Source organism: Zophobas morio, unplaced genomic scaffold, assembly GCF_036711695.1.
Source record: "Zophobas morio isolate AGI-343-1 ecotype UQ-CSIRO unplaced genomic scaffold, CSIRO_AGI_Zmor_V1 ptg000002l, whole genome shotgun sequence".
Taxonomy (NCBI): domain Eukaryota; kingdom Metazoa; phylum Arthropoda; class Insecta; order Coleoptera; family Tenebrionidae; genus Zophobas; species Zophobas morio.
In genome coordinates, this window is record NW_026972107.1 from 15992934 (window position 1) to 16005662 (window position 12729).

The 12729-nt window shown below is 35.6% G+C and overlaps 1 protein-coding gene and 1 long non-coding RNA gene across 5 annotated transcripts in view; one reads left to right on the top strand and one right to left on the bottom strand.

Moving 5' to 3' along the window:
• The window catches only part of LOC135128998 (kinesin-like protein CG14535), a 445574-nt gene that overhangs the window by 147019 nt on the left and 285826 nt on the right, over positions 1 to 12729 (bottom strand). For all 4 annotated transcript variants that reach the window (XM_064056089.1, XM_064056098.1, XM_064056082.1 and 1 more), the window contains exon 5: positions 1843 to 2011. In XM_064056089.1, the coding sequence (XP_063912159.1) occupies positions 1843 to 2011 (169 nt within the window). The remainder of the gene's footprint in view (positions 1 to 1842; positions 2012 to 12729) is intronic.
• The window catches only part of LOC135129094 (uncharacterized), a 93505-nt gene that overhangs the window by 39194 nt on the left and 41582 nt on the right, over positions 1 to 12729 (top strand). The window lies entirely within an intron of this gene.

Genomic DNA, 12729 nt, shown 5'->3' on the forward strand with positions numbered 1-12729 from the left:
GTTTACGAGTAAATCACTTTCGTGTTTGCATCAGTTTATTAAATAAACATTGACTTAACCCAATTGTAAATAAACACTCGAGTGAACTAAATTAATTCGCCACTAGCGAAATAAACTGCAAATAATAACAGTAATAATCCTGTCAGTTGGATAATCCTGAAAGTAGTAAAGTACGGATGCCGACGCATCTGTGTAGTTTAACGTGAGGCCAATTCCGGCATTATTCAATCCTGCCCCTGGACTTAAGCTCGGACATCGGGATCTCTCTGGTCATTGTCCTGACTGCAACCTTTCACTTTAGTCCGTTCTGTAGATTATGTCGAATCATTTACTTGATGCGATTAAGCTGTTGAAAAATGTTTGATATATTGGATTACTGGCTTTACGGCGTCAAGGGTAAACTCACTCCCATTTGTATGAGTTAAGACAAAATCGCTCACACGTGCCACTTTCGGAGCCATTGCAACGTGCTTTCTTCAACGAAGGACAATTAAAGGACTAAAATTACCTTCAGCATCAAATGACACAGAGTCGACAACAAAATTGTCATCATTTTAATGATTATTATTATTAAAGAAGGGTTTGCCATCGAAGCTCCAGTGTCAGCTTTTTATTAGAACAACATTTTTTTACATCTCTAATTTACGCCAGGTCACTACCCGTCTGAACAGTATCAAAGTTCTAAAAATATGCCATTTTGGGTCACAATCTACATCATATTGTAGTTGTTCTGATCATGCTATTGAAACATTCATGCTTCTATTTAAGCAATCTTTAATGCTTCATCAAAAGAACTGTAACTATATCTTGGACATAATCTGCTGGATTTAGAAATAAAGATTAATAATGAGGGCATTTACATTTGTTAATGGTGTCATTGGCAATATTTCTATAAATAGGTACCAAATTTTATTGAACTCGTGAACTATTCCACCGCAACGTGTACAGGCAGTATAGATGTCAATAAGCAGAAGTCAGTTCTGTTGAACATAAATCGTAAGTTTAGTATGCAAAGTTATTCCAAAATGGTTTAAAAATAGGTCAGGTCAACAAGAACAAGTCTTGGTCTAATGCTTAAGGCTGTGTGAATTAGGATTAGAATTCGTTTAATTCAAATTTTGCTTAGTTCTTGTTACTGATAACTAAACTTCCAATTCCACAATTGTGTGGTGGAAATGATTTTATCCAAAACTTTGCTATCAGATTCCGTGCAAAAGGAAATTCGTTATTGGCATTTAGTTCCATGCTTTCCTCTTTAAGTCGCTAATAATAAGATTTGGCACAAAACACAAGCATCCCATTATTTACTTTGTAGCAACCATTATACCCCATATTTAAGTTAAATTCGACCTTTGCATGTATCACGTAAGGGTATCGAACTAAACGCTCTGACCTTGTACGGTTTCGTTCCCAACATCAGAAATCTCTAGAATACAGAACAGTTGCGACCAAAATCCACCCCTTGTTAGTGGTGAGTATGATAATTGAGCCTGATTGAGGTTTCACTGGTAGCCGCAACGGAAGAAAGGGGTGTTGTCAATTCACCACCGAATTCCGATCCGTCGCCGTCTCGTGATTGATGTATAACCCTTGCTAATTTAGCGCAGTATTTTGCTCGAAATTAAATTAAAAGGAATACGGAAGTAAGGAGGAATTATTTCCTGTCAGTACTTACGTAATAGGGTTACTAACTTGAAAGGTAACCAATGAAGTTGACGATAGGTATAAGAGGATTAGAGTAAAGAAGTCGGACTACTTCCGAACATGCAAAAGAGGCTCAAGTTTGCTAATGAAGTGCCCTTTTGATGATTAATTCAGATGATTGAAAAAACTGTCACTTACCTTTCCGACTCCGGTCACTTCTTTTACTCCGATTCTACGGAGAAGCGCCGGCGGGACGGGAGGTGGAGAACGCTGCAACGTTCCACAGAAACCAGACGACTCGGTTTCTTCGGAGTTGTAGCGTTTCCGACGATGTGGAGACGAAGAAAGGTTCAGCTTCTGGGCGGCTCTAAAATAACGAGAAATGGTATTGATAGTAGTAATCAGATTTAGAAGTTATTCAGTGAAATCAGTTAACTGTTCGAAATTCAGATGGATGTATTTCAGCTTGACTTAAGTGGCGTGAGCGCACAGTTTTACTATTGCAAGATATAAAACTAAAGTAAAAAATAAAACAGTCACCAGACGAAAGTCGCATGAACAGCCTTACTAAAGCACACTTGAATGGAGTGAGACTTTCGTACAAGTGGTGTCTAACGACTAGAAACACTAGGTTTGTTGTTCACCCGTCGATCACTCGCGATTCTATTGTAGTAAACAGTATTGAAAATAATAGCCTACCCAACAACAATAGAGACAAATTCGTCGAAAGTTATTTCGACAGAACTTCCCTTGCGTCTGAAGTGTTACAATCCAAGAAATTTCGCTTCTTTGAAAAATTAAAAAGTCTGATTTTGTGATAACGTCTTTACATTAAAATAAATACAGATAAGTAATACCAGTGATCATACAGAAGGTAAATGACTTCCTATACATGTGACACCCCCTTAATTTTTTTATTGTTTGTCTACGACATCCCACTTATTTTTTAATGACATGCTTATATATTTTTTTAGACATTCTTGTACAGCTCGTTTTCCTGAATTCATTAATGTATTATACTTTAATCACTCATACTCCGCCACTGTGTAGCATTCTAACGCATCATGTTACGAAAACACACTTGTTTATTTTTGGTCTGGAACTCTGGGGTGTTCTTATCGTCAACCCGTGATAGGAACCGGTTAACAATTGATCCAAAAATATGAATGCATTGATAAACTGCAAGATTATTCTTTATGCATTAGTGAGTTTTTTCATTTAAAAATGTTCGGAGCAACATTATTTCAGCAAAGACACGTATTCCTACACGTGCAGTGTAACAAAAACCATTGGGGTGTATGTATGTTATTTTGGGTTTAATGAGACCTTCAACAATAAGAATCAAGTACTTATTTTCTACTATATTTCCAATTATATTCTTGTTACTTGAAACTTTGATAGTATAAAAGTCATATATACGACTCTTGGTGTAAACATGAGATTTTTCTTCCCGTGTGCCGTAATGCAGTATTTTACTCGCCTGTTGCATCCATCTGCGTCCTATTTGTGACTTTATTTCTACATCAATGGTAATGAATACCCAATACCTCGTAAACAATAAAGTAACTAAATTAACAGCTTTTTAGGCGGTAAGTTGTTAATCTGTATGTACTAAAGCTTGAAGCAATGTTTATGCTACAGTACATATTGGTACATCGAAATCTCCTTAGGGTGTATTAGGTGCACAGTTAAGATCGATAGCGTTGCATCATTGAACGAGGCACCTTTAATTAGTAAATTAATTAACAGCATTACCTGCTTTTCAACAGGCTACTAGCACTCGGGCATTTTCCTCTAATTACCACTGGAAACCTTCTAAATGATGATGTAAATTTCTCGATACAAAACGGCGCTGTGAAACCCCCGTGCATAAATTAATTCGACAATAAAATCGAGCGCACTGAATAATTCCCAGTAATTATCCAAATTATCATAATCCAGTAATAAATCCCTTTAATGCAGGCGAACAAATACGGCGTGTTGATATTTTTAGCGCTGTCATTATAAATACGGGGGTGTTGCGACCAGTGGCGACTCGTACACAGCTCGTAGGTGATTTTGGCTAAAATTTCATCCAATCAAAGTGCCTTCAATTTGTTCATTAATAACAAACCATTCCTATAGCGTGTCCTAAAAACTGTTACCAACAATACATTGTTAGTCACAGCCAACTCTAATCCAAAATGTTCGTAACAGCTTTCTTAAAGTTATCACAAATCAATATGTATCAATATATGAAAAAAAGTTTAAGAAATTTGTTCCTGATGATTACGTTCGCGTATTATCAGTCAACAACAGTATGTATACACTAATATAAATTCTTATTAACAACAACAGTGTTGGTGATTTTTCTAAGATTACCAGAAAGCATGTGTTTTTAGCCGAATTTGTAAAAGCTGCCACAGGCCAAGTCTATCATAATATGTGAAGATTCGAGCGAAGCCATAAAACTACACAGCGATACCGCTTTTCTCTCATCCCCAATATCTTTCTCAATACAGATACTCAACCGTCGTCGAATTTCGGCCCGTATATCCATAAAAAAAATCAGATACGGACCAGTCAATAATTCAGACAAGTGGTTATCACAATATTTTTTTATTCAAGTCTTCAACACGTCAGGAGCAAATCCCGGACTGTAATTTTTACGTCGACGCGACCATAAGAAAAACGTGTTTTCACAATTGTATCACGTTGCTGAAACATTTATCGACCCAATAAAACAAGGACGAGATTTTATTTTTTCAGCGTATGTTTGTATCCAAATTTAAAACAAATGGCTCAATTTCCCGGCGTTAAACCGCGCGTCAAGACTTGTGACTAATTCCACAACCTCAACATCACCTTGTTGAACTGTTTTGAATAATGGCGGAAGGGTCTTGCACATGAACGAACCCAGGGTGCGGAGTGAGTGATCCATCACCCGGAGTGACACTATCACCACCTGAATCGAAGACACGTGGTTCGGAAAAATTTCGGTGCAGTGTCAAAATAATGCACTTAATCCGCCAGCGGCGGCTGGTAGTGTTGTAACTCCGGGTATTCAGGCAAAATCTCTGTCATATTTAAGAGGGTATAATAAAGTAATAATTATAAGTAGCCGATTCAGCAGCGTCTGAAAAGAAAAGAGTGTAAAACAAGTTTGTGACAAAACAAGCAGCAGAGATTAGAAAGACTTAACCTTGCTATTAATAATATAAGTTGATTACTGTGTTTATGAACAGGATTTGCTGCCCAAAACACATAAAATGACTGCTTTAATCCCTGAATATTACGGACCATACAATAAATAAAAAATTAATGTCGCCTAAAAACAGCTCTTGAGGTTAAAAAACTTTTCCCACATGTAATCGGATCAACTCTTTCATCGTACTCTGATTTGTTTAGTATTCAACACCATCATCAGAAGGTGCAGCTTTTCGTTCTCTTTTCGGATCTCTGTGCACTATAAAATATTCAAAGAGCGACTTTTTGCAGTTGAAATTTAATCAACTTGTCCGTGAAAGTTTATTGTCTAGTGTCCAATTTGCACGAAGAGTTGAACAGTTGAAACAAAGCATATGCAAATGCATTCATTAAACGGAAAAAGAAATTTAAAAAATGTAGTTAATTGTATGATGTGAGGACGAACCCCTTTTTGTAATTTATTGATTCACTTCTTATGCGAAATTTAGCGACGCCATTTTGTCATTTTAAATTATGTGAACTATTTGCAATAGAGTGAGAATTCAAGATTTGAGCCCTCTGTGGGCTTTATACGGTTATATGGACGGGTATTTTGAACCTCTGTGTTGTTCACTGCTAACTAAATAGTCGACAAATGGAATTTGTTAATTAATTAGGATGTAGGTCCTCCATGCATTCACTTAATACAATGTTAGTATAATGGGGAATTTTATTACAGCTTTGACGGTATTGTTTTGCATCCGGTGCTTTGTTTTAGTTAGACCATCTATTATATTTTATGATACAGTATCAAAAATGTATCAAAACGGTGTACGTGATCGTGACAAGCAAGTCTCAAGAGAAATACAAAGCTGCCCCTCCCCATTATAAAAGTACCATGAAACCTATACACGTAATAGAATTTTATTACATAAACCCTACACGAAATCTGAAAATAAAAATCACTCAGTATTTCAAACAGTGGTTACCCGTAATTGATATGGTTGTCAAAGCGGACTATTATGTTTTGTGGTAAACCAATGTTGCCAAAATACGTTGTTGGATTCTCCTGAACAGTGTAATAACATACACAACAAAAGCCGTTCAAAAATTTCCCATCCACTTTAAATGAAGTTGTATCAACGAAATAGCACTGGGAAATCAAGCCGACCTCATTTTTGTAGCTAAAATATGTCGTATACTGGGTGTTTCACGTTTTCTTATTTTAACTGATTACAACAAAACTCGGATTTTACAACTTTTAATGCCTACTTTAATGTTTTCCTGAGCTTGACAAATCGTACAAGTCAGACTTTTTTGCTAAGAATTTTTATGATATCACCAATGTCAGAAAAACAGTTCTAAACTACAATTTCCGTTGCATTAAGTGTTAAACGATGGCATTTCTCCACAGGCCATCGATCATACAGACTTTCTGCAACTCCCAGCTATTGATAAATCCGGAGAAAAAATAGGAAAACTTTAAATACTCGCCGTTAACACGGCCAGATCCCCCAACTACATCCATCTTTCAATTTCTCTGACATTTCCAGTCATATTGGGGATAAAGTTGCCGACAAGTTCCCTAAGTGAAGCACGTTAAGTCGAGACCGATGAAAATTGCTCAGTTATGAATTTAACATGACAAGAAATCGATTTTTGCGAATAAACAACGTCTCGAAATTAAGATGAAAAAATAACTATAAAAGCCAAGTGTGAAAGTAAAAGTCTTCCAGGATTTTCCAATTTCACAGGCTCCTGCTTCCGGAACGAACGAGCCTAGCCACGTGACGAGCCAACCAAGAGCCCGAAGAGACGAAAGGGGGTGGTTGTAGTCGACTCCCTTCCACAGGTCGTGACGTCCATACGTAATCCTCGCGAGCCTGTTTGTGCAGGACTCTACCAAAATATTGCCGACTGAAACGGCTAATGTGTTATTGCTGCGGCTTTGTGTTCGATGCTATGCGAACTTCTGTCAGAGATGATGGAATAACAAGTTGGCTGCTCGAAATTTTCGAAAAAGAGTTTCATGAGTTGCTCGACCAGAATGTAATCGCTGTTTCTGTTTAATTATGGCTATGAGGGTCATTTGTAAATTCTCTTTTCGCGTTTTTTCGGCAAAAATTCCCTCAAACGTACATTGGAAATGCTAATTAAGCTATTAACTACCTTTTGTTTGAAGTTCGCCACGCAAATGCGAATTCACGATAAACCTTATTGTTACTATAGAGGTCAGCTGTGACGTTATTTTTTGATAATTTGAAATAACCGATGATCTTTACACTTTATACGGCTAAAATTAATAATAATAAGTTAATAATACGTAATTAAAATAACAGTGCCTCACAGTGTGTACGTGAATAATAGAATGGAACTAATATTTGGCAAGGTAATGAACTAGAAGATTAACTCATTATCTTGTTTAGACTAAAGCACTGAATAAAGTGTGTGAATTCGGGAAGCTTATTATGGCATGGTACTAAACAAAGCGTATTAATCAATTATACAATCATTAGATCGGATCATGTTACCGCACTGACACAGAAAAGCCTAAACTATTTTAGTTTATAATGACATCTGATGGATACGTTAGAAAAATTAAAAATGCCTAATATGTGGTACAATATACTAAAAAAAAACGTATAAATCGTCCTTTAGGAATGTATTTTAAATTAAATTTTTTGCCGGCCCTGTGTACAAAACAGAAACTCGAACATCAATTCAACAAAAAAAAAATGTTTTCATATATGTATTGCAATATGTAGCGACTGAAGCTTTAAAATACAAAACACAAACGAGCGTAATACTTTTTTTTATTAAATATATTTTCCAAAACGTTCTATTATTAGATCAACGCATTGCTCGTTTGTTTATAAAAATCCTGAGTAGAGGTAAAGCAAGCGAAACTCAGCCTTAGGGACTCTTGGGAATCCTGGTTGCAATCAGGAAACGACGGACGAACATTTCATATTTTGTGGACTATACAGGTGTCGCAGATAAAACTCCACGACCTTATATATTAAGAACCACTAGATCTATTAAAATTGTGTAAACGCCAATGTTTTTAGCTTGAAGGTGAAAGTTTAATTTAGTAACGATGCAAACCTATGTTTTTTATAAATTGCAACGTATATATCTTGAAGCGATTCGGATATATTATTAAATTACCATGACAACGATGTAAAACACTCATGTGTTCTATTAATTTCAACTGTAAAAAAAATATTGTTTAATTGTTATACAGATATACTTATAAATAATGCTGAAAATGACTCAACTTTTTGGTTTATTTATTTTATTAAGCATTTATGATCAAAATTGGATAGTTAATGGAGCCCCTAGTCGATCACCAGCTTGCCGGCCAGATCTGAGGTCCTTAAATTTATTGCTCTGGGAATACATAAAAGATTTGAGCCTTTTTCGCGCATGATATGTTATAAATAGTAAACTAATAAGAAGTTTTGTGTTCGAACATATGCTTAAACGATTGTTTTTGAAACAGATATTTTACTATTTTCTTCTATCGACTAAAAAACAAATACACACCCATGTGTTTTACATCCTCGTAATCGTAATTTAATGATCTACCAAATTCCGTTAATAAATATGTACGCTCTAATTTAAAAAAAAAAAAACGTGTTGGCATTTGACGCCAACGACATATATGTGTCATATTTGCAATGCACTAATACAGGCTTCCTCCTTCAAGCTAAAAATAATGGCGTTTACAGAAATCAAATATTTCAAGATATTAGGCAGTGGGATTTTATCTGGGTCACATATATATATATAGCCAAGACACGCTGAAATTGGCTTAAGCAGTTTAAGAAGACAGTTAGTCTATTAGTAAAGAGTAGAGAAAAATGTATTAACCTTTCATGTTCCATTCCAGGCAAAATTAAATTGAAATATTTATAAATTGCGACATGAAAAGTAAAGAAATATATTTTCGTTTTGGCGTCAGTTACTATATTATCGGAATATTTAAATTGCAAAAATTTAGTTCCACCTGACCCTATATTTGTTGCCTTCAACATTATGTTTAAATCTAGTTTTTTCAAAAAACGAAAACTTAGATCTATTGAGTTTTTTTCACACGTGCCGCGTTTTACATTATTTTCCCTATGCCAAAATCTACTTCAGCTCCCCCTTAAGCAACTTTTGCCAATACAGTAGAACTTCGATTATCCGGAATTCGGTCTTTCGGAACCTCAATTAACCACAAAAAAAAAGAAATCACGGAGAAGCCTTTACTGCAGCAGAAAACTTGCTCTAACGGTATGAGTAACAAGCAAAAAGCAAATCCACTCAAGTTTTTTATTAAAAAGAATGCGTGATGCAGCCACTCAGAAAAGAATACAAGTCTTGACCGAAGAAAAATTCCCGATTACGTCTGCTGAATAATATTTTATGAGTCTACAGAAATCAAGTACTATACATACGCTCCTGTATATTTGACGTTCGTTTTCTTGTTTGTTCCTTTTTTTGTGGTCTTAATCATAGTTTCCGTAATAGTTATATTGTGAATAGGCAATTTTTTTATTATCTGGAAAATTCGGTAACCGTCAGTCTGAATTATTCCGAATAATCGAAGTACTATTGTATTATCTAATCTCGGGTTTAGAAAATATCCACGAGAATTTAAAAAAAACACTTCCTAAACACTTACTTATTTATGACACGATTTTTAGTATAAGACACTTAAGTGCAACCCTTAATATTAATTAGAATAAAAATATTTTTCCAGTTGTTCAAAACGAAGTCAAGAATCTGTTGTTTAAAGAAATCATTCAGATGATAACTGCTTTCATAATAGATAAGCAGGTTTTAAGAAGCTTATGGACGGTGAGCATTTTAGATTGGAGTAACGATTTGAATTTAGGTCCTTTCCAAAGATCCGACCCAAGATTAAGGAATTTGCAAAAATGAAGGATCTGACCCGGATTTGAAAATAATCCGACGTCATTAGTGCAAAATGTGTTGGGACGAACGGACGGGAAGTTGTAAGATGTTCGAATAGAACGATGAAATTGAAAGAGAGTTATGTATTGTATCGACACAAGTGCGCACGTTTTATATGTTTTCTCAGATCTCCACAACCGTTCCAGCCGTTTTATTCTTTTCTTTATTTTGTAAAATTTTTCTTGTAGTCATTTAAGCATTACCCGTAAGATTTATTATTTTAGCCTTGGTGGTAGGGAATAAACCCGATTTATTGTTTAAAATTTATTTTCGTTTTATTTTATTCTCTTGTTTTCGCGGGCACTCACCATCTGCAGATCCGTGTCTCCAGCTTTAGAGCAACCCCGGTGCTCCCTTCCCCGGAGAGGGAACTTACGCCCGAGCGATTGTCGCTCCCGACCTAGGTCGGCCAGACGTGTTATTTTCTTAGCGGCAGTAGTTGGCCCAAGACTTGGCACCGAGGCACGCCGCCCATACGTGTTATCGGCAATATTTGATCATTTACCTGGGAGTTACCAAATTATTTATGAATATCAGTATCAGAATGTGAATGCTTTATTGTAAATTAGCAAGAAAGCTGAACTCAATACATCAAGACTTTTTCTATACTTTTATCACCGTTTACAAAAAGTTGACGGTTTGTTAAACTTACTAAGGGAACAACACAAATGATACAGTTATTTTAGAACTACAAACTTGTTTATTTCAACCGTTTCTTAATGTCTCTGTTTAATTGCAACTTTGCAGTTATCTAACTACATTCGAGAAATCAACATTAACTGTTATTTCTCTTAGGTGCATTCCCATTTTCTTAGACTTTTTCTGCTAACTTAAAGAAGTTTATGTATATTTTATTAATGGAACTACAAAACTCATTTGCATGGTTAAACTGAAGTCGCCCAAGTGCCTCTTATTCGCAATGACTTAGCGGAAGCGTAGATATCTTTCCAAAAATAAAATATCTGATCGATAATCTGATTACTGGATGGCGAAACACACACAGCAAACACAATTAGACGCCGCTAATGAGTTTCGAAGTGCTTAAAAAAGTTCAACATTCCGAAATTGTTGTCGACAAGTTGCTCGTTAATCAAGCTTTTACATTTCTCCCAGCAGTAGCGTTATGTGACATTTAAAATTTTTGGCATGGGTCTCTGGCTGTTCATTTTGTTAAGTGAAATATCGCTTATTTAGAGAGAACGAATTTAATTAATGTCCAAATCGGGAACAAGTACATGCAGTCACATAATTTAGGACGTGCGGAAACCCGGTGATAGCTCCTCTTGTACTGCCCCGTGCTTTGCGCAGTAAATATAATATTCATGTATTTTTTTCAAGAATAAATCCTTGTCTTTTTGCAGATTATGCAAGAATTCCATTTGTCAGGAGCCGCTGACAGTAAGAATACTTTATGGCGGTCGTCGCATGTAACTTGAGCAAACATGAAAATAAGCAAAAACGGCGCAGAATAAAACAAGCACGCTCGTAAATTAACGGTTTTGATTAAGAAACAAGCACGGTATAGGTGCTTTTCAGTAAGCGGCCATTAGGGCCGTCGCCGCCACTGATTTATTTAGGCCGGCTGGGCTCTGCGCAAAAACCTCAACCCTTTTCTTATTACGTATCGCGTTTTTTGCCGCAATTTGCCTCTAAGTTTCAAAGTTTTTATGTGTTGTTTGTAGGGCTTTGTGTATTTTCACCCCGCTTTATTACTTTTCTATAGCATGCCAACACAATGAACACAAGTTTTATAATTAATTTGCGCCTAATTACCTCCATATTTGATACAAAAGCGGTACAATAGCATTTCGGCACAGTTTTGGGACTGGTTATGCCAACAAAGAAACGCCGTCAATGTTCGAGGTTGGACAAATTTTCGGATAACGGAATGTAAAGACGTTTGAAATCGTACAAAAGCAGTCGAAGTGAGTACTCAAAGAATGTCAAATATTTTCACTTTAATTAGCTACTCGAATGCACTCGTGCTAACGAGAGAGGGTTTTAATTATTTAAGCCGTTAAGACTCATTTCGCTATCAATTGGACAAAAGTAGCTTTGTTTCAACGGCTGATCTATGAAGATGAAAATTAACAGAGAAGTTCTCAAAGTTTAGACTTCGGATTTAAATGACCAATTTGAAGATGATCGACAAGGATCAAGTCTTGATGCTAAGCTTTAATATCTTTTAAAAATCGCCTGCAATGTTCAGTTTGCCGAACATTATAGCATCATGAGTTTTCAAATTAGAAAAAAAAAATTATGGCTGACTTTAAAAAAGCCTTGATATTAAATCATCACTTTTATCTTATAGTCACTTTATTTTTTTATAAATATTTTTTTTGGAAGAAATGTAACAAATAGTAGGTACCCGAAATTGTACATCTTGGTAGTATTTTTAAACTCTTGCAGATATTCACTAAAACTTTAATAAACGTTTGGATAATTAAGTTCTTGTTTTCAATATTAACCCATTTACATTCATTTCAGATATAGATGAGTCTTTATTGTCTCCGATCGTTTATTGCCTCCTTGCGAACTTTAAACGAGTTCTAATAATTAAAGTCGGATGAGATTCGACTTTTGTTGTTGTATTCTACTGTCTTTTCGAAGGAATTTCATGATGTTATTTATTATTAGCATTCTTATTTATAGCCGGTTTCTCCATCGAAAAGGAGAAAGATGTTTAATAATTTCTTAGTCCTCACTACTTACATTTTATATTTGCAGATGATAGATAATTTAAGTAATGACAGCACTTATTTTATGTACCAAGTGGCTAGTAATATTTGAAGCAAATTTTTACGTTGGTAATTCTGAATGAATGGCAGCAGTGTTAGCATGTCAGTTCACAGTTATTAATTCTAACTTGAGCGCGCCTAAAAACCAATGAGGAGATGGCAGCTACTGAATTGGTGTCCAAAATTTGAACTTGACATCAGGGATGCCACCCTAAAAATA